Below are 22520 nucleotides of genomic sequence, written 5' to 3'. Positions count from 1 at the left end.
TAAACCCATTTTTATATAAAATAACATCAAACTCTACAATTATAATGACTCATGTTCCTAAACTGTATTCTAGCCCATAAGTCTTATAACTTGTGATAGTTTCTTGTGTTGTTTTGTGCTTTTCATTTAAAATTTTACTGCTAAGAATTTTTACAGGATATTTAATTTTGAGCAGAAAATGAAATGGAAAGCAAATAGTCATAGAAGTTGATTCTGTACGTCAACTGGAATAACCACTGAAGAACACTAATTGATTTTGTATTTCAAACAGATATGAATGGTTGAAGTCATTCTGTAAAAATCAAAAAACATAAGCGACAATAAAATTTATTTTAATATCAAAGTCATGATCGGGCTGACTGGAAAAACCTTTAGTTAACAAAGTTTATGTTTCTGAGAGTTGTATTTTAAAAACATGTTTTGAAGAGGTAGACAACTAGTATTAGGAGACTAGAAAATAAAATAAATTTAAACTAAAAATGTAATTGTGCTGACTGGGAGGCAAAAACTATTAACACGTTTTACATGCTCAAATTAGTAAATAGCTACAAGCCATTGTCAACATCAATTTTTTGTTCACTAATGTTTAAGCAAATTAACTAAAGTAACTCAATCACATTTGTGTTATCAGCTAAATGCTTTCAAAATGTTAACACTGATGACAAAAATATTTTTTAATTTCTTTACTCTGTAGTTTCCCATTCTTTCTTTTAGTTGTTATACTAAAACTGAAGTTGACTGTAATTTGAAATAATTGGAAGTCCAGTTTTAATGCTGCAGTATTAACTATGCCAATAGGACTGGAGAACGAAGAATAAACACTAGTGGTAGTCTCAGTACAATGTGCAAAATGTGTGATTCAGTGGAAAAAGCCATTTTGTCGTGTGACTCTGAAGTCTATATCAGTTGTATATTGTGTAACTATATGCATATTTTATGCACATATGTTTGTATTTTTTTAACATATATAGATAAGGTTTCCTTATCAAACCTGTGGTCAGAAAAGATAATGTTTGTTTTCTTGGTAGTCTGATAGGAAAGGGAAGATTACATGCTTATAAAAGAGGACTCTTTTGGTATTTACAAATTTGTATTCTAGAAAAAGCTGTGAAAAAACTGCGAGTGGGAGAATTTTGAATATGTGTGTTTCTCTTAGGTTCTTTTCAAATGATTTACTACTTAAAAACTTACCCGGGAGAAAGCATTCCCAATAATTTTCCAAATTAAGCCTAACATTCTTTATATGGTCGAGAAACTTACAAGATTGTATGCAACGTCTTGCCTCCCAAAATCCAGCGTACATTTTCTCCAAAGCATTTGTTTAGATGATTAAGAAGAAAGTTGCTAAGATAAAACAGTATCCTGGTACTTGTGTTGGGAAGCACAATAAAAATGTGTTCGAAATAAGTAAGGACTTGCGTGAATATTCTGTGTGGTAGACTAATGGGGTATTGTAACGCCTTTGAGTCTGCCTAATTCCTCATTTTAAATAAATTAAGGGGCCGTGGTGGAATCATTCTATTTCCATGGGTATTTCCCCCCGAAAGACAAAGCGAGCTCTCTGCGCCCCTGCGCCCGTGGATTTCTGAGACCCGCGGCATGCCACGCACTGTCTCAGTCTTGAGCGCTGGGCTGGTCCTCACGCCGTCAGTTCATCAGGACTTTCCATAGCTCTGTGAAGGCCGGGGAACTCCCAGGCAGAGGGACAACTAAATTAAGACTTGCTTGCCGGGAGCTGTTCAAGTGTTAAACGGTTCCAAGTGAAACCTCAACGTCAAGTGTGGCTTCTTTAGTGTGGAAGTGCTTTTCCTGCAGTCCTTAAGACCTCATGGGTTTCAGGGGTACATTGATGTCTTCCAGATGTGCTCAGTTACCTTAGAGATGTTCGAATTGGGGACACAAGCAAAAGACCCTCATGAGCCACGAGAGGATTTAAAGTGAGATTTCAGTGATGCCTTACAAAAGCTGAAAATTTTATTTTACAGTAATCACAATCTCGTAACGATGTTTAATCTGAATGAGTAGGATCTTATTACTAAAGCATCATTCATGAGTCAGAGGAAGATTTCTGAGTCCTTCTGACCGTAGTAAGTTACCATTCATTGACCTAATGTTACAAATGTACATTTAGAGAGATGCATATGATCATTTTATTTAGGATTTGAATATTTTAAAAGATGCATGCCAGTGCCCCTAGAAATAAACCCATCATAGACTTCTTTTAGAAGAGTAACAACATATATGCAAATGCATCTTCCTTCTTGCGGTCTCACTGATCTGCAAGGAGAGCTTTATGTCAATAGGTCCATTTAGATCTGAAAACTAAATGTTATAACCATGTCCTTCCAGAAAATAAATCCCTTTGGATAGAATGCAAAACTGGGTCCTTGTCATACTTGATTGCATACCGTAATGGATCAGGTTATACTGAAGCTTCATGCTTCAGTAACAGATAAAGTCTTAAAAAAACTTTGCATTTTATCCACAAGTATTGACAGTTCTTAATTCTCTTCCCATACAGATTTTACCAATATAAGAAAAGAATCAAAATGGCAAGATAAAAAACGTACCCTTTATTTCCACTTTTTTTTGTAAATTAAAATTCTTTATGGTACAATCGTAACTGCTTTTCTTATACTATGTTATGAACCACTGATTGAAAATAAAAGCTAGAAGAAGCTATCCTTCTGTATTATTATACTTACATATTTAGAATTTTTTCCAAAACTAAGGAGTATGCCTATTAAAATTTGAATTGAATGCTGAGAAAAGACTTTTATTTTAGGGAAGCTTTATTTGTCACTAGCTGTATTTGCACTCACTTAAATGGTTATTGGTGGTCAATGTAATTTTAATGCCACTTGTTACAGCTAGGAATTTCTCACTGGTAATTTTAGCTAATGGCATCACTTATCCTGTGCTTGATTTAACCGAATTTTGCCTATTTTTCTAATGTTTTTAAATGCCTTTTTCATTCTTTTAGTCATTTAATTTTGTACTCTTTCTATTCTTGTCCAAAGTTAGAAAAAAATTTTAAGAGATTATAATTTCAGGTTATTACAAAGACCTCCTTTTGGGTTAAGTAGCTATTTCCATTTTCCCATGAAGCTTCTACTTTATACTTACTTTTCATTGATTAATGTCTATTTTTTAAATGAGACTCTCAAGAAGAATGTCCACTTTTTAGCTCGAATTAGCTTGACAAAATAGTACAAGTGGTAGACAAAGATATACTGAATATATTTACCATGCATTTTACTTGGTACAGGGCATACTGACTAGCCAGATGATGTATGTATGATCAACCAGTTGAAATGTTTTGTGTGATTTGCCAGTTAATAAAATAACTAACCAGTTTAATTAACAATAGGATTGACTAATTTTTTTTCTCTGAAAGAACAAGTTGTTCTTTCAAGTTTTTTCCCAACCAGTTCAATTTATTCAACCAGCTGGCACAATCAAACTTGTTATCTGTTTAAAAATATTTAAGAGTCTTTTTCTTCTCCACATTTGCTCACTTAGCTAATCACATTAACCAGTGGCATTGATAGCAACTCCATGCTGAACATAGAAATCTAGAAAAAAAGTAGCAATTTGTAGGAAGTTGACATGGCTAATATTTAAATTTCCTGGAAGGGGAATGGCATAAGTACCCTATGTAGACAATCCTGGTAATAGTCCAGGCAGAATAAAATACTCTGTTGGTCCTTACCTTCCTTATACGTCACAGGAATTTTTTAAATATACTTGCAACCATTGACTCCTACTATTTTCTTCCTTTATCCCGCTTTGTTTGGGGAGGTCAGGGATAGGTATGAACAACAACAAAATTATCTATAGTTCTGTGGATGATAAAATAAAAAGGAGAGAAGTTTTCAAAATAGAAATGGTGACCCTAAAAGAGAGGAAAGAGAGTAAAATTTTAAGTTATTTTTTCTAGTGCTTATGTTTTTGGAACTTTTTTTAAGTTCACTTTTAATATTGAGATATTTTAAAATAAAAGAGATATTAGAGTATTTAGAAAGCATCCTGAATATAAGTTTTTTCTCTCACAGTGCATCTGCTGGAAAGTGTTATGAAGTAATGTGCTATGTAATGAGTGTTTTCCTTACATTTCTATAATGATGAAATTTTGGTCTGACTTATTGTTTAATGTCATCTGTATTTGATACCAAGATTTCCTGACAGAGGGAAACAGTTATAAACAGAGTCACATCACAATGATTACTTGTTCTAAAGAACCCATTATTCAAAGGTCTGTTGTAGGGGCATGTAGTACATCCCTAGAGTACAATCTTTATTTCTTCAGACCTCATGGTGTTCATTACTGCAGGTGTCTCCTTATTACCTATATAATCTCAGGATTTCCCATTGCCAAGATTTTTATTTCTAAAAGACACACATAGTTTCACTGGACACTATTCCAAAATCAGCACAGTTAACCATTAGTCTTTACTGCATATTTTCTTAATATCTCAAAATTCCTCAACATATAAAGCTTCTGACTTTTTATATCATATTAGATAGACTATTATCGAGTCCCAAAATAAATGATCGATTATTTTTCCTTCACTCTTAAATTTCTATTTTACATAGTTGTAAAGCTTAACTGTCATTTTGGCAAGGTGTGTGATTTCAAGCTGTTGCGGTGAGCTGTGTAGCAAGGAAGCTGAAAACTGCACCGAGTCCTAAACTGTGTAGCCTACCCTAGTGACCTCCATTGTACAGTGTATCTATGCTTGGCTTTTTGAACACATTTTGATTATCTGTACAAAAGTATTGTCGCAATATGAAATAGTTGTAATGCCATTTTTTGAGTGTCCAGCAGCACTTGTTAAAGTAATAGAACTGTGGGTCTCTATAGCTGTGCTCAACCTGTTTCCACACTGGCTAAAATGGCAACATCTTGTCATGTGAAGTGCAGATCATTTTGTGATGATTATTTTTATATTTGCAATTGCACTACAACGCTTATTTTTAATGTTATTGTATATTTAGCTAATCAGTAAGACCTGTAAGATAAACATGAAAATTTGTGAATTTTAGTTTCATTTTAGGATAACTTCTCAAAACACAAGACCATTTTCGAACACTGCGAAGCTTTGAATTGGGAGTGCTCTTAATTCAGTACATCCTGATGTATTGCTCAATTTACTATATGTATCATCTTAATTTTAAAAACTTATGCTTAAATACAGGAACAAAAACGAGATTATTTTAAACAATGATAAATGTGTGCCTATGAAAGGTGAAATGATTGTGTCACACTAATCACCATACTTTTGAAGATGTATCATAAAATGACTTTGAGAAGATAGTTGTGTTTACATTTACCAAAAAAGTAGATTCTCCTACAAAATACTCTCTCCTAATGGCCTTTCGTGGTCTATTTTTGTAACCTTTTCTGAGAATCTGTGACATTCTGCTAACTTAGGAGTATAGTTTATCTTTTGGGGGGAAAGATCTAAAATATCTTTCTTGTATATCAGTCAGGATGTGAGTGAGCTAATTGTTTTGAAAGTTACTCTTTATCATCACTCTTTCAAAGGTGGGATTCTAGCAAAGCTAATTTAATTTAAATATGTTTCTGACTGTGAGATAAATCTTCCCATTATGAAACACTGCATAGTACTATATAAATCGCTTTTATGTGGTTATACCATAGAATAAGGTGAGTTGGGAACTAAGTGGAAACCTCTAAAGTAATAAATTATCTGTGTTTGGAGATTCAAAGGAATATCCCTGTGCTAAATAACATGATTCTTGATTTCAGCCAAGCTCAAAAACTTTGCAGAAATAGATCATTTTAAAATGATAACTATGTGTCGTTGTTGTTGTTGTTGTTTTGTGTGTTGTTTGTGTGTGTATGTATTTTCTTTTTCATTTTAACCAGCCTCTTGTACCTAGAAGTCCCACAAGCAGCGTTGCCACGCCTTCCAGCACCATCAGTACACCCACCAAAAGAGACAGTTCTGCCCTCCAGGATCTCTACATTCCCCCTCCTCCTGCAGAACCATATATTCCCAGGTACAAAACTAACCATCATGTTGTTCTAGGCAGCTTCTATCCAAAGACTAACCTAAGTGCATGTAAACTGTGAAGTAAATTCTCAAGAAACGCCTTGAATAGTTCCTCAGTTGGAAATTCTAAACACATTCTGGGAAATCATTGCATTACAGAGAATGCGTTTTAGTTAATAACTAATTACTATGTATTAAGTACTTGCTATGCATTAGATATCTTATAAACATCTCATAGAATAGGAAAGAATAGTAAATTACTATTCAATAATAATTAGGATTACTTTAATAAGTGAAAAATAAGTGAGGCTCTCTGGTGAAAAAGCCCTTGGAGATCTCAGGTTATTTGAAGCATGTCATATTTTTTTCTAAAAGAGAATGTTATAGGTAACTTTTATAACTTCTTAAATGTATGTAATGAGGGAGGGTTTGTTTTTGTTTTTTTGGATGATGAAACTGTGTCCCCCCCCCCCCATACTTCTGTATCTACAATTTTCCACTCCAATTAGTTCATTAACGTTTCTATAAGTAGAGAGACTTCGCAAGAAAATGACTTGCCTTTAAAGTCTATGTGTTAGATTACTTGAGGCTGGATCCCCATTTCATTTCCAAATTCCTACTTGAAATTCCTGGCAGATGTGGAAGAGTAGAACTTGGTGCTGTAAAGCATTCTGTCCAAAAGCATTCTGATATCCAGCTTTCTGGGATAAAAAACAGTACAAAAGGGACAGTTAATACCAATCACAAAGAATTTGATTCAGTTTTTGAATTAGCTGTGCATTCATTCAAAAACAGTAAGGTATCTTGTTTTCAAGCCATACTTAATATTAAATTTCTTTGATATATAAAAGAAATAAAATGCTTTGTTTTTATTCATTTTTATTCTTTAGTGCCCCCAGTGTTTCATTCTGTTAGGCATCATGGTACTGACATTTACGATCTAAATGCTACATGACAACATGGCATGTTTGCAAATGCTGTGTTGTCATTTAGTAATGAAACTATGGTCAGTTTTATAAACATTTTAACTTTTATTTTTGAGAATTAAATGTAGCTGTGGGGAAGTAGTTTATGAGAATATATAATTTACTAAGCTGGCATTCCACAAATATTTCTGATATATAATTTACAGCCTTATATTAAATTTACAATCAGATATAAAAATCTATCTGATATCCTAGTGAAACACAAATTGCATTTTAATTCTATTAAGATAGTGTCAGACTTTCTGAATACTCTGGCATGAGAAGCAATAAAAGTATGTGTGTTTCAAATAGGAAGTGAATCTTTCTGGTTTGTTTTCAGTTTATTTGGAAAGATTTTTATTTTACCGAAAATGATTAAGAGGCCTTAGAGAGCTATATGTACAAATAAGCATCAGAAGAGTTTTTAAATGTTCTTTCCTTTTCTCTTAGCTAGGGAGGCACTTGTTTAAAAGAACATGTTCCCTAAACAGAAAGTACTTAAAATACACTTCAGAAGACAAAAGAGTAAAATGATCCAGTTCTCTCTTCTGAGAGTGGTGTAGACATGATTAAGGAAATATAGAAATCAATAAAAAACTTGAACATGCTATTGAAAAATACTAGAGAATGTAAGAGGTCGAAGTATCAATGTAGTGGTACTTGTTTGGTCAGTACTGTTTGAAAGCTCCATACTTTCCAGTAAATTCATAATTAGAATGTATTATTTCATTTTAATTGATTCATAGCCTAGTGTGTAATTTAACAGAATATTCTAAATATATTTTGAGTCAAATTATTAGATACCCAGTCGCACAATCATTTTACATAGCATTTTCAGAACAATCCATGCATCAAATTTCCTTTGTACCACCACTTTGGATAAATTATCTCCATTTTCTGGTTTGACTTGAAGTTATAGTCATAAAAGTTTTTGAAGTTGTCATTCTTTTTATAGACATAGACTTGGCACTTTCTTTTCCATTTTCTTATTTTGATTATGAATGTGGTTCACCTGATTTAATTCACCAGAAGATTTCTTTTTTTCTCTATTAAAAATTTTGTTTTGTGTAGGATAGGCGTTTTTTGTTAATTTGAACTATAAATAATAAAAATTTTCTCATCTTAAAAAATCCTTTAAAATGTTTTCTCGTTTTAAAAAATTTCTTTAAAATGGTAGGCCTAGTTGTCCAACTGGGTCGAATTTTTTTTCATGTGATTGATTCTTTGAACACATTTATTCCAGGAAAAAAAAAGTGGTTGCAAAAGTGCCTTTATATCTAAAAGAGAAAACCCTCATGTGTGTGAAGTGAGTGAAATTTTGTCAGTTTTTATTAAATGTCTTATGGCTACGTAAGGTTTCATTATCATAGTCTATATGCATTTTTCTAATATGAAAATCAAGAATTTATAGGTCTTTGCACAACTGTGAAGTTTAAGCACTAATTTCTCTTATGAATTTCACAATGAGCCATTAAATATAAAGTCCAATAAAACAGTACTCTAACTTTTCAGTTCTGTTAAATCCCTTTTAGAGCAAAAATACAGATTTATTATGAACATGTATAACTATATAACATTAAGAAAAAGGAAAAAAATATTCCAAATATTATTTGTGGGGGCTTTTTTCCTGATTAGTGAGATTCTTTATTCACTTTGGCATTTTTCAGATTGTATATATAGAATTAGCATGTATTAAATTCTGCAAATAAACAAATTAAATATTTTTAAATGATTTTTTTATCTTTACAGCAAGATGAAGCAATACCTTGAGTTACTCAGGGCTCAGGTGTGAATACACACACAGGCGCACTCATGTGCACAATACATACATCAATTCTTTTTTTTTGCCAAGTTTGTTTTTGCTTATCCTTTTTAAAATGCAACTTTATTTGAGTGAATTACCTATAAACGTGTGTAATGAAACTTCCTTGTTGGTATAAGGTCCCTCTTTCATATCATTATGGTGTTAGTAAAACCAGCTCTTCCAACTTTCTGGCACGGCGTGCACCCCTATAATTAGCTCCTGGTGGACTAACTAGGGCGAAACACCCTCAGATCCCAAGCTGCATTAGGTTATGTCACTGGCCTGATGGGAAAGTCTGCCCAGCCCGGCCGGGGTGGCTCAGCGGTTGAGCATCGGCCTAGGATCCTGGAGATCGGGGTTCGATTCCCGGTCAGGGCACAGGCCCGGGTTGCGGGCTCCATCCCCAGCAGGGGCGTGCAGGAGGCAGCCGATCAGTGACTCTCATCATTGATGTTTCTCTCTCTCTCTCACTTCCTCTCTCTGAAATCAATAAAGACATTCTTTTTTTAAATTGCCCTATAAACCCCCAAGTTTGGAAAGATGAGAAGATACATTGAATGGGAAAGATATTATTATTATTTTAGATACTCTGTGATTTTTACCACCCTGACACTTGCCTCCTTCCTTCTCCCTCACCCTTTCTTTAGGGACGAAAAAGGAAACCTTCCTTGTGAAGACCTCAGAGGACATATGGTGGGCAAGCCTGTGCATAAGGGATCTGAGTCACCGAATTCGTTTCTGGATCAGGAATATCGAAAGAGATTTAATATTGTGGAGGAAGATACCGTGTTGTATTGCTATGAATATGAAAAGGGAAGGTCAAGCAGTCAGGGAAGGCGAGAAAGCACCCCGACTTACGGTAAGCGTGCTTAGCTTGGCGTAAGAACATGTCTGCAATGGGAACCTACCTCGGTTTCCTTTCATAGGCTTTTGAGTTATGAAAATGACTTGGTAGCTTTTGTACTTTGTAACTGATCTGTGTCTGCCGTGTGCTTCCATGTGAAATCTCAACAATGTGAGGCATGCCATTAAAAATTACACTCTATTTTCCAAAGGTAAGTAAGAACAGTAGGTAGCGTTTTAGCTCATTCATGGTGTATGGAAACCTTTTTGAATCACGTGTAATTTTTGTATGTCAAGTGTTGCTAAATTGGAATAATTGAAGGCGGTTTTTTTCTTTTTTAAAAATGAAAGCTTACTGTTAACATGAGTTATTTAAAATAAAATCATCGCCTTATTCCTCAGGGATTAAAACAAATCTTTAGGTAGACTCTTCTGGGGAAAATCTCATCTTGATATTTGTGTTTTTTAAGAAGCTTCAAAACTTGAGTGGAAGTGGAGTTTTTAAATTTATTTTCATTGCTGAGAGTATTACAGATGTCCCCAACCCAACCCCCCCCCATCTTTGTCTCCCTCCCATGGACACAGACAACAGTGAGGTGAAGGTCTGGCGTGGGCAGAGCCAAATGGAAGTGAATTTTAAATAGGAAGGACACACTGTATTTAAAGTAAAAATGGGCCTAGGGACTTTTTTAGCTTTGACTTCTATTTTTCCATGCATAATCAAGAAAGTAACCTAGTCACAAACACTGAAAATTGATATAGTGTATCTGAAATATTGGCAGAGAAAGTTACCTAAAGTTAAATAAAGCCTCTTGTCCTAATGCAAGGATAAATGGGTTTCATTGGAAGTCTGTGCTACTCCCTTTCCAGTTTTCAATCTAATCATTTTTACTGAGGAACTTATACTTGGGGAAGGACTTCTGTAGCTGAGCAGAAGGAAATTGTAAATTCCTCTTTCCACCTGTACCCCTTACTTGTCCACCATGGCCAAATGCCTCCCCACTGTGGTCCCAAAAGATAGGTCATCACTAACCCAACGAGTAAGTGGTAGAACTGGGATCAAGCACCCAGGGTATTTGTTGATTCTGCCAGTGGTACTAGTTAACTAAATGTGATGAAAATAATTTGCTGAGTTGTGGGAAAATATTTTCCAAAAATTGTATTACTCCTTCCAAATTCAAACATTTGATTTAAGGCAAAAAGAACTAGGTCTGATTTTGTATGTTCTTGTCTGTGTTGTTTGGCATTTACTGGCACTGTAATGAACATGCATTTATATAGACATGGCCTTGAGAGACCTTAGGAAAAGATGGCTGAATCGAGGAGTAAAATTAGCTACAATGTATTACGCCCTTTTTAAATCAGAGAGCATAAAATGGGTTTCCTAAAAAGGTAGACAAGAATAATTTCTGGAAACACAAAGACAGTAGGGGAAGCAACCTAGATTAGTGGCCACTAGCATTGGCTGTCATATCAGCCATACTTGGTAATCCCCTCTGCCTTGTAATTACTCCAATGTGGCCCAGAGATGTTCCTCTAGGCCACAGTTTTCTCATTCATTAGAGATGATGATAATATCTGCCTCACAGACTTTTTGTGAGAATTTAATGATAACACATTATAAATTGCCTAGAAAGTGGCCAATATGTGCTAGGTATTTATTTTTGCTGTTGTCTTTTTTACATAGAAACTTTAATATTCCTAAGAGAATTGATCTTAACTGTTCTCACCACAAAAAAAGAGGGTAACTATGTGAGGTGATGGATGTGTTAAATAGCTTCATTGTGGCAGTCATTTCACAGTGGGTACGTGTATCAGCTCATCGCATTGTGCACCTTAAATATATACAGTTTATTTATCAAGTATACCTCAATAAAGCTGCACAAAATAAACTTAAAGATCTCAACATGTAAGTAATAATAATAATATCAGCCAATTTAAATTATTTGGAGAATAAGATGGGATAAATAACAAGTTCAAAAAAAACTTTAATGTGACAATAAAGAAGGGAGACATGATAGCACTAAATCACTTTAACTATTTGGTCTCATCTGCTCCTGTTTCAGAGGTAAAGATTCAAATTTGCAGAGATCAGTTGCTTGGCAACTTTTCAGTATGCTAATGTCTCCCATCAGCTCTCCCTTTTCACTGTGCAGGCACTCCTGGCCCTCGCTGCTCCATCATCGCGCATTTCTATGCAGAGAAACCTGCTAAAAAGCTGGCATAGTTAGCTGAGTCCCTTTGTGGCCTTGAGTAGCCATATTTTACAAGAATAGGAGGAAATCATATTTTTTCACTATAATATCACAGAATAGTATTGGTTTGAAGGAATCCAGACCTTTTCTGATTTATTACAAACCTAACCTCACAAAAACCTCATGAATACATGCAAAGCCAGTGTTTTAGAAATGTTCCTCGTAAATGCTATTGTGCATTGAGAAAATTAATTTCTGTAACATTGCACCTGAACATTTTGCACTCAAAAACCAAGTTCTATGTCCCTTTTGTATACATGAATAGCAAATGGCTTGAAATGACAGCAACATACAAAGGGTCTATAGGCAATGATACTGTAAACTGAGTTTTACCAACGTGAGGTGAGGATGTTGTCTGTAGGTTACAGTTTCTATGATCATACTTCAGTATCTCCTTTCTTTTTGTCTTACAACTTCATTCTATCTTTTGGGCAGTTTAATTATAATTAATAGCATTATTTCAAACATTCCTTAAAGTATCAACTATATATAATACATTCGCACTTAATTCTGAATACAAGCCTACTCTCTTTCCTATGGTTTTTTTGATATAAATTATCCTCCTTATCAGGTAAAAGTCTAGCTGTCATTTATCAGTTACTCTGGAAAGAAAAGAAAATAGGATTGTCTGTGTTCAAGTAAAATATACCACTTTCAGTGCAGAACTAACCATAGAGATATGAATTAGAGAATCAAAAATGCAGAAATATGAGATGTGTACTATACTTACAGGAATTGTATTCCTTTTAATTTATTTAATATTTTTCATAAAGACTGTATGTTGGTTAGCTTCACAGAATAATTTTGAACATTAAGCTGATGGTGATAAGGGACCATGTATTTGATGGAAAGTAGTTCAGCAATATTTTGGCATAGAAAAAGTCTGTTCCTAATGTAAAAATTAGAGTAATCACCTAGGGAAGGCACACTTTCTTAATTTGTATAATTTAATGGATAGAAATAGCAGAGCATGAGTTTTGAGGTCACATAGACCTGAATTTCGTGTCACAGCTTGGCCCTTAATAACTGATTGACCTTAAATTTGAGCCTTAACTTCATTATGTTTTGGTTTCCTTATCTGTAAAATGGGATAGCAATACTACTCATAGTGTTTTTAAGAGGATTAAATGAGCTATAATGTATGTCAAATACTTACACTATTCTTGCCTCATAGAATGTGCTCAAGAAATGGTGCCTAATGGCATAGTAAAGTGCTGCTTCTCATAAATAAAAACGTCCCAAAGATCATCAGATGTGGGAAATGTGGGTGGATCAACTTAACACTTCCTCGCCTCCTATGGAGGGGCTTAGCAAAGGACAAAGGGCTGGACGTATCCCCTCAGTGTGGTCCCGCTGCCTACCCAATAACTAGCCATTCAAATTGTATCAATTAAAAGAAATATGAACAGAGTTTGTCCTTTTCTTTGGTTTGGTTTTGAAAAGTAGAAGGAAGAGCATTCAAATAGCTAATAACACCAGGAACTGCCCTGATCCAAGTCTTTTTTTAAAGTTCCATTATGGAAATTACTAGTTCATATGCTGGGCAGAAGGGCCTTTTTATAACCTCATAGCATAAGAATTCTGAAAACAATTCAGCCCCCACACATTGTTAAAGTTGAAGATTAGGTGCTGAAAAGTGATAGAGAGAAAGATAATAATATGTAATATAAATAAAATAGTTGGAGTCTCTCAAAGAAATGAAACCTGGCAAGAAGAGATCATCCTGAAAGCAACTGAAGCTACTAGGTAATGGATAAACCGTAAGATTAAGAAATAAAAGATCTTTTAATAAAGTTCCAGAGTATTAATATGTGGACAAAATGGAAAGATTAGCAAACCAAATTGACAAAGCTGATGCAGCTATCAGAGGGGAAAAAGAAACTCTTCAAATGAATTACTCAATAGAAAGATATGAACTAGGTGAGATAGTGCGTCCCTTAAAGACAAAAATGGGAAAGCCAAGAATAGAAATAGTCTCAATGATTTTCAGCTGGGGTCAATATTGTCCCCCAGAGCACCTTTGGCAGTTTCTGAGGACATTTGCAGTTGTTATATCTGGGGGTCGAGGTGCTGCTGGCCTCTAGTGGGTAGAGGCCCTGGATGTCATTTAAACATCGTACAATGTACAGGACAGCTCCCAACAATAAAGAGCGACCCAGTCCAAGACGGCAGGTGCTACTATTGAGAAATCCTACCTAATTTAAGAAGAATAAACTGCTGACAGATTGACTACAGAAGCAGGTAAATATGACTAGAAAATCAAAGAGCCCCTATATGACACAGGGCCAATTGCCTTTTTGTTTTTATTCAAATAATCTATAAATGTACATTTATTTACACTTAACACATTCTCTGGGCAGAGTAGTATAAGGTTGTGAGTGTCTGGGATGACCTGCCCTGCTCTGCAATAGAAAACCTAATCATGACAAACACTGGAACGGGAGGGGACCCATTGTCTTTAGTTGAAATCAGAATGCATTTTCCCCTATGGGGGGGAAAAAGTAATAAATGGCAGCTTAGTAAAATTTAAATAGAGTGGTTAGTGTTAGCTCTCAAATCACAATGTGGTTTAAATAATCCAGCATTTACCTAAATATGTTCTTCAGATTACTAGTTCTGAAAGAGAATCTTTGTGAAAGGAAGAGACTATGTGGTTAAATGATATTGAAAAGTAGTGCATATTTTACTCCCCTCTTGGAGATCAGTAAATGCACATTAGCATACTAAAGGGTTTGAAAGTCTTGTTGAATTATTGTTTCCCAAATGTATTTGTACATTTAATCTTTCTCAGTTTTGGTCACAAAATACTTGTTAACTCTTCAGTGGAACTAATGTTTGATGAAATGTATTTTGGAAAATGCTGAAATAGACTTTTGCAGCTCCTTTTAAAGACACATATACCAATGATAAATTTTCTTTGTATTTTAAGTTCCGAAGAACTGTCTTACAGATAAGCATTTGGAAAGACTTCTATTCTTAAGTTGAACCCTGCCCCCAATAGATGGCTTGTTGAATGTCATCTTCATTTTGATCTTGCAGAAAAGCTGTTTTTAAAAGTAAATCTTATTTGTGATAAAAGTCCCAACTAAAGTAATAAATAGTAACGGGAAGGATGTGCTCATGGTGCTCTATACTCCAGGCTCCTTGTAGAACTACTGGTATTGCTGCAAAACAATTTGCCAGAAATCATGGAAGAAATAGATCCTTGAGGATAGGAAATGTCAAGTGTTACATCCAATCTTATTAAAGAAGAGGTAACTAAAAATTGCACACTGATTACCTTAATGACTGAAGACATTAGAGGAAATAGAAGGGGTCAATAGGGACCCCCAACAATAAATGTAAATTTAAAAAACAATATACAAACATTTCAAATATACATATGACAACCTAGCATTATTTTAGAAGTCACACCATGTCAATTTGTTTTCCATCTTTCTTAAGGGATGGACAACAAATGTAAAGTTACATCCACAGTGTATGTTCCAGTCCTCCATTAGCTCTTCAGCTAGCCTTTAAGAATTTTTTTGCAAGAGTTGCAAACTGAATGGGAGGACACTTAAACAAAAGCAGTAATCATACATGTCATAAAATTGTTTTTGAAGAAAGATGAATTGGATTTTTCTGTAAATGCGATGGTTTTGAATTCGCCACTGAACCAGGTTGATGTAGTAAAAGGAGCGCTGGGATAGGAAGCTGAAAGTCTGGGTTCGCAGGCCACCTCCAACACTGACTTTCCGTGAAATCCTGAGAAATTAACTCTGGTGTGTCTTAACTTTTCATCTCTACCCTTCTTGCTAGCTTCACTGACTAACATGATCCCAAAGAGAATAATACTTGAAAGGAACTGGAAAGTTATTGCAAGATGTCATTTTGTTTATCTCAATTGAGAGTCTTCAGTTGATGGTCTTAATCCCTGTCTTTTCTGCTTTTCATGAAAAATGGTGACTGTCTTCCATATGTTTGTAAGATTTTCAAGACACTGATTTACTAAGATTTTAAAAAAAACAGATTACATTAATTTGTGGTTATCTAACTTGAAAACAGGATGCTTTTACCCAAATAATATTTGCATGCCCATGTCATCTTTCTTGCCCATATCTATTGCTGAGCATAGCAAGGGGCAAACGTACATTGGCACAGCTCATTTCATACCCACTTACAGGAGGGCTTCGAACTCTTTTGCCACTGCGACAGTGTTTACATCGTATGAATCCTCCTCCGTCCTCCCACGCCCCTCTAAGGTAGAATTCTCTCTATGCATGGTGACATTTCAACTAAGAAAAACCTGGCTCTCTGACTACAATGTGTATTGCAGATTTGTTCTCTTGGTAGAATGTTTACAGAAGATATTTTGGTTCAAAATATAATTAGCCATGGCATCAAATATTAAATTTTCCATTATTTATTTATTTATTCATTCATTTATTGATAAAATTGAATTGATTGGGGTGACATTGGTTAATAAAATTACATAGGTTTCAGGTGTGCAATTCTATAATGCATCATCTGTACACTGCATTGTGTGTTCGCCACCCCAAGTCAAGCCTCCTTCCATCACCATTTATCCCCTCTTTCCCCTCGTTCACCTCCCCACCCCCTTTCCCTCTGGTAATCACCATGCTATTGCCTGTCTGTGAGGTTTTTTATTTTTCATTAGTCCTTCACTTTTTTTACCCAGCCCTACAACTCCCCTCCCCTCTGACAGCTGTCAGTCTCTTCTCTGTCTATGAGTCTGTTCCTATTTTGTTTGGTATTTTGTTCATTAGATTCCAATGAATGAGATCATATGGTCCTTGTCTTTCTCTGACTGGCTTATTGCACTTAGCATAATGCTCTCCAGGTCCATATAATTTCTGATGCAGTTTCAAATTTTCCCATCCAACAATTTTTATGTTACTCCCCGCTTAAAGTCTAGATCACTTTTAGAAAGCAATAAGAAAATTCAAAAACAAATTGTAGCAGTTTTTAAAATATGGCCATAAAGCCATCGTGGCTCAGTGCTAGAGCGTCAGTCCAAGCACTGAAGGGTCTCGGGTTCGATTCCAGGTCAAAAGCACGTACCTCTGTTGCAGGTTCGATCACCAGGCAATCAATCAATGTGTCTCTCTCACACTGATATTTCTCTCTCTCTCCTCCCTTCCTTCTACTCTATCTAAAATCAGTGGAAAAATATCCTTGGGTGAGGGTTAACCAAAAACAAAACCAAAAAAAGGAAGTAAAAATATGGCCATAAAGATCAAAAGTGCCTGTTCTTACTTATTAATTCAAGATATGTTGTCTTTATCCTTAAAAAATTACTGACTTTCCATTTAATTCAGTTTTATTCCTCTTTAGTGGTTCTCTACCTTAAATAACCTTGGGATGTTTTCCTAGAAATGCAGTCAACCATCTGAAAGTAATTTTTCTGTCTGGAATGTGGGGAGTTTGATGGGTGTATGTGGCATGCTTATAGCTTAACATTCCTTACTACACTCATTTTCATCAAAATATTGGCTAAATTATTCAGAACAGATGTGTATATATGTATATGTGTATATTTTTTTTCCTTCTTAGACTGTAAAGAAAGCTTTTTTGTGAGCATTAAAGGTTATGTCAGATTTAAGAAATTTCTCTGCAGTCTTTTTCAACTTTTGGCAACTGTAAGAGAAAATATTGTTTCTCAGGTGTTGTTTATCGCCCTGAAACTTAATGATTTTACCATGTTTTAGGAGAGGGTTTTTAAAAAGGACACACTTGAAAAGGCAGCCATTCAGTAGTAGTTCAATAGACATCATGGGTAACTTAATATGAGAATGTTTCTAGATAAGAAATCAGGAGGCAGGACATCTAGTTCTGACTTGATTACCAAACAGTTTTCTAGGGCTCAGTTTGTTAGAAAAATGTAGGGGTTGTTTGGGTTGGCCTACTGCCTTAGAGAAAAGGGAGGGAGGGGAGGAAAGGCTAGGAGGAGAAGACCAGAAAATTGACAGGAAGGAAGGAGAAGGAAACTACGAAAATAGAAACTGGCAGCATATCTTGGACTTTTTGGGTCCAACGTATAAGGAAGGTTCCCTGTTTACTTTCTTACAGAGTTATCAGTCAAGAAATATTGAGCAGTTACTATGTTTAAGACACTATATATTAAGTGCTGGAGATACCACAGGAAATAACAGTGAAATCTCTCTCCCCTCGTGAAATTCACATTTTAGAAGGGGGTGCAGAATTCAAGCAACTAATTCGTTTCCACTATAACGAGCATGCTATGAGGAAAAACGACTGAGAACAAATACAGAGAAACCCAACCTAGAGTAAGAGGTCAAGGAGTGTCCCTGAGGAAATAGCATTTTTTCTTAGCTTTAAAGGATATGTGTGAATTTAGGAAGAGAAGAGAAAGAGAAAGCTGGAGGTGCCAGGTTAAGAAAGCATTTCAGGGAGGAAGTAACCCTCTTTGTCAAATCCTGGCGATAAATTTAAAAAGCCAAGGTTTCTGAGAATTGTCTATTGGACTTAGCAACGTGGAGGAACTTGCAACATTGACCGAAACAGTCCTGGTGAGGTTGCGGGGGAAGGAGCGTAACTGGGGAAGGTTCAGGGGAGAGGAGAGTGCACCTGTAAGTGTGGTCACACGTGTAAGCGCGGTGTCCTTCGGAGCCTCCCATGTTGTCACAGATGGCAGGATTTCCTTCTTTTTGGCTGAATGCTATTCCACCGTTTGCATATATCGCGCTTCCTTGCCTTTCGGCCCCTGCGGGACACTTAGCTTGCTTCCGTAGCTTAGCCATTGCCAATAGCGCTGCCGGGACCGTGGGAGCGCAGATACTGCTTTGAGATCCCCGTTTCCTTTCCTTCGGAGGTACACCCAGAAGTAGGGTTGCTGGATCGGATGACAGTTTTATTTTTCGTTTTGGAGGATCCTCCATAATGATTCCCACTGTATACCTGAAATTTGCAAGAGAGTCAAAGTTAAGTGTTCTCGCCGCACACATGCACACGCAGAAAAGGTAGCAGTGCGAGGTGAAGGATGCGTTGACCTGATTGTGGTGATCGTTTCACAGTGTATGTACATTAAGTCATCACGTTGTATACCTTAAAAATCATGCACAACCTTAATATATGACATTTTTGTCAGTCATACCTCAGTAAAGCTAGAAAAAAGGAGAGGAAAGGGAGAGGAAGGAGACTGAGAATGTAAATAAGGCTAACAGGCGTGTTTCTGTAAAGGGGAGCAAAGAAATTAGGATGGAGTTGGGTGGTAATTTGGGGATGAAGAGAGTTGTTTGTTTTTTAAGATAGGAGAAATTGCAGCCTACTTGTATGCTAGTGGGAATCATTGGGTAGAAAGGGGAAAATGGATGCCGCAGGAGAAAGGAGAGGGTTGCTCAAGACATGCCCTGAGTGGGTACGAGGAACTGGGGTCCAGCCAACAGCCCAGTAAATGGGGACATTCCTAATGTCCAGCATCTTTCCATCGACACATTCAAAAGACACTTAATGAACACCTGCTCTGGGTCAGAATCTTTGCCAGGAGCATTCATAACAAAGATATAAGTCCTGATTTCTGCCAAAAAGTAGAAAAATCTATAAACAGACAGGTGCAATATGCAATACACTATAATAAATATTGCATGTACCAAAAGCACTAGAAAAGAGCTAAGGGTGATCAGGAGAGTGAGCAATTAACTCTGCCCAAGGGAATTGTAGCATTTGTAATAGCACCAAAGATGCTTTATTATCTAAGGAAAAGTTTAATTTCAAGCAATTCTGCACACCAGTATTAAAACAGCAATTACGTATTAAAACAGTATTCTTAGATAGATTATTATAAAGCACTCCATCATTGTCAATATTCTTAAAATTACATATATTCTTCTATTTGTGTTTAATTACAGCTATACAGGGTGGGACAAAAGTAGGTTTACAGTTATGAGTGCTTGAAACACAGTTTATTGTATTATTTATTAATTACTGTATTATTTTCCATACAAACAACTGTAAACCTACTTTTGCCCACCCCTGTATATAGTTTATAATAAAAAAAGCTACTTGCCGTCAATTTCAGAATAAAATTAAAACCAAATAGAAAAATACTGATCTTTTACCTCTATTGCATTTATTAGAATACAGTAAGAAAAACAGCACACAATTCCTGCCTCTGTGGAGATCCCAGTTAGAAAGCTCAAGGATTAAACAATTATTACTTATAAAACCTTTAGACAGTATGTGGCATATGCTAAATGATATATGTGTTAGTATTATTATCAGGATTGTCATAATCATCATTATTATTATCCAGTCCTGTGTGAGCCTTCGCTTTACATTCCTTCAAAATTTATTAAGCAACTATTGTATGCCACATATTGTGCTAGGTCTCCTTTTTAAACTTTTATGTAATTTTTTGGCTCTTTTGTACTTCAGGATTTCAAGTTGATCAAAAATAATACACTGCAGCCACACCAAAATGTTATCCTTGAAGTCTATGCCATGAGCTCCGCTTGCTAAAGTAAAATGTTGTTTAGTAAGAATACAGACCCAGAGGGAAATGTGACAGGGCAAAGCGGTGCATACTTGGATCTTGAAACTAGAATTACTTATTCACAATAAAAAGGAGATGCTTGGGGCAGACCCAGGTATAGGCCTTGAAAGGGAATCTGGATATATTGCTGAAGCGTGGTGGTATCCAAAATGCATGGTAGGAGTTAGGTGGCAGTAAAGGTGGAAAGTTAGCATTGTGGTCTTCCAACGTGAAACAGCGGGTTAACGTCCGGGCAGGCCAGGCCACACACAAGGGACTACTTGCTGTCTTGGAGACTGGCTATCAAGATATAGACAGGTGGGCACTGAGAATAAAACAGAGGTCCAGTTACTGAAAATGAAGTAAAATCACTAAAATAATGAACCTCGTTGTAAAGGACCACCCTCAAAGTCTGGGGCTCCTAAAAGAGCAAACCTAGGCTGTTCTTTATTATTTACAAAAAGTACCTTATGTTTGAATTATCACCTGGCCAATTGCCACAGGCAGTTTCACCTTCTGGCTCAAAACACACATTTTTCATCTACACAAACGCCAACCATAATGTTGCATACGAGTGAGTGTGTTTTGCAGACTGTAGCTAAAATCCGTGTAAGTTTAAGCAGACATGGGGAAGAAAAACAATGTGATGTGAATTTTGTTCTCTGTGTTTAGGCAAGCTACGACCTATATCTATGCCAGTGGAATATAATTGGGTGGGGGACTATGAAGATCCAAATAAGATGAAGAGAGATAGTAGAAGAGGTAAGTGTTCTAGAATTTCAGTGTAGGCTGGGTTGTTGGAACAAAAAGCAAATTTAAATGTTTTTTAAACAGGATGTTATGGCTTCAGTAGAAAACTTTTCATTCTCTCATTGACTCTATGGTACGCCCAAACCAGCTCAGACCAACAGCTTGACGATCTTGAACTGTTATTAAGTAGATATCTTCTCCAAAGGCCTCCTAAGGGATTCACTGTAAAAATGAATATCTCATTGTTATTCAAAGTTAATATTTGGAAAACAAGGTCAGAAGTGTGAAACTGCATAAAAGTTTTGTAAATAGAGTTTGTGATCAGTCCCCATTGGTCCGCAATGCAACCTCACCACTTTCATATTAATACAACCTTAAGATGAGCAGTGAAGCACATGGATAAAAGCTGATGGAAACTGGGCCAGTGACTCTAATGAAAACTATATAGAAATGGAAAAAAAATGCTTTGCTTTTTTTCTCTTCTGTTTGCTGTTCAGGGTTATCTTCTTACTTGGGGGTGGGCTACACTTGAAGTATCTTCCAAAAGTAAGTTTTTATGTTCGCTTTTCCTGCTATTGAGGTGAGCAGTGAAGAGAACAACTGAAAGTCTCACTAGTAAATGGGATTCGCCCAAGTGTAGGTATGGTGGGCCCAGTGGTTCATGCTGCTACTTCCACTTTCTGGAATTGAGAGCCATTAAGTTGTAGATGAAAAAATAAGACAATTCCAAACAAAGCCGAAATGATTTATAAAAGCCTAAGCTCACTAAGCTTTTATCACAATATTTTTAACCCATTTGCCTGTTACTTCTACCAATGTACAGAATTTATTTCATTGCTACGCAGATGCACAGAGCACGCAGGGATAAGCAAGCACGAATATCTGCTTCATTAGTCTTCTTAACACTTGTTTTATGGAGCAGGCGTTTCTGAAAATGTTGCTAAATACAGGAACATTGACAAACTTCTTTACATCTATATATTCATTCCATTTTCTAAACTTCAGTTTCTAACCTCATTTGTTTTTTAGAGGTAGTCAAGAAAAATATAAAAAGAGAAACGCTTACCATATGCCATCTCTGAGTCACTCTTTTGGAACTTCATGTGATAGTGACAACTTGGGGGGTAAAAAGCCTTATGAAGTACTAAGTGCTGGCTATCAATTTAAGCATAGATTTTATAAACTAAGTTTCCTGAGTATCAGTTCATAATGTGGGCTTTAACTTCTCCAAGGATGCTGCCTAACCTGCCATAGGTTAGTGTTTGTCATCAACTTTTAACACAATTCCCCTGAGGGAGCTTGTTAAAATTCGTATGAGGCACACACCCAGAACTTCTGATTCAGGTTCTGCAGGTGATTCTGATATAGTCAGTCCGGAGATGAAACTTG

At 35.9% G+C, this 22520-nt stretch overlaps 1 protein-coding gene across 8 annotated transcripts in view; it reads left to right on the top strand.

The window, feature by feature from the left end:
• Positions 1–22520, top strand: part of CNKSR2 (connector enhancer of kinase suppressor of Ras 2) — a 237005-nt gene that overhangs the window by 131858 nt on the left and 82627 nt on the right. For 4 of the 8 annotated variants that reach the window (XM_081126804.1, XM_081126806.1, XM_081126810.1 and 1 more), the window contains 3 exons: positions 5894–6027; positions 9437–9648; positions 21054–21143. In XM_081126804.1, coding sequence (XP_080982930.1) covers positions 5894–6027; positions 9437–9648; positions 21054–21143 — 436 coding nt within the window. The remainder of the gene's footprint in view (positions 1–5893; positions 6028–9436; positions 9649–21053; positions 21144–22520) is intronic. The other 4 variants (XM_081126807.1, XM_081126805.1, XM_081126811.1 and 1 more) reach the window with 1 other exon arrangement.

The sequence above is a fragment of the Miniopterus schreibersii genome, assembly GCF_964146895.1.
Source record: "Miniopterus schreibersii genome assembly, chromosome: X".
NCBI lineage: Eukaryota > Metazoa > Chordata > Mammalia > Chiroptera > Miniopteridae > Miniopterus > Miniopterus schreibersii.
This window is presented reverse-complemented; position numbering and strand designations above follow the sequence as displayed.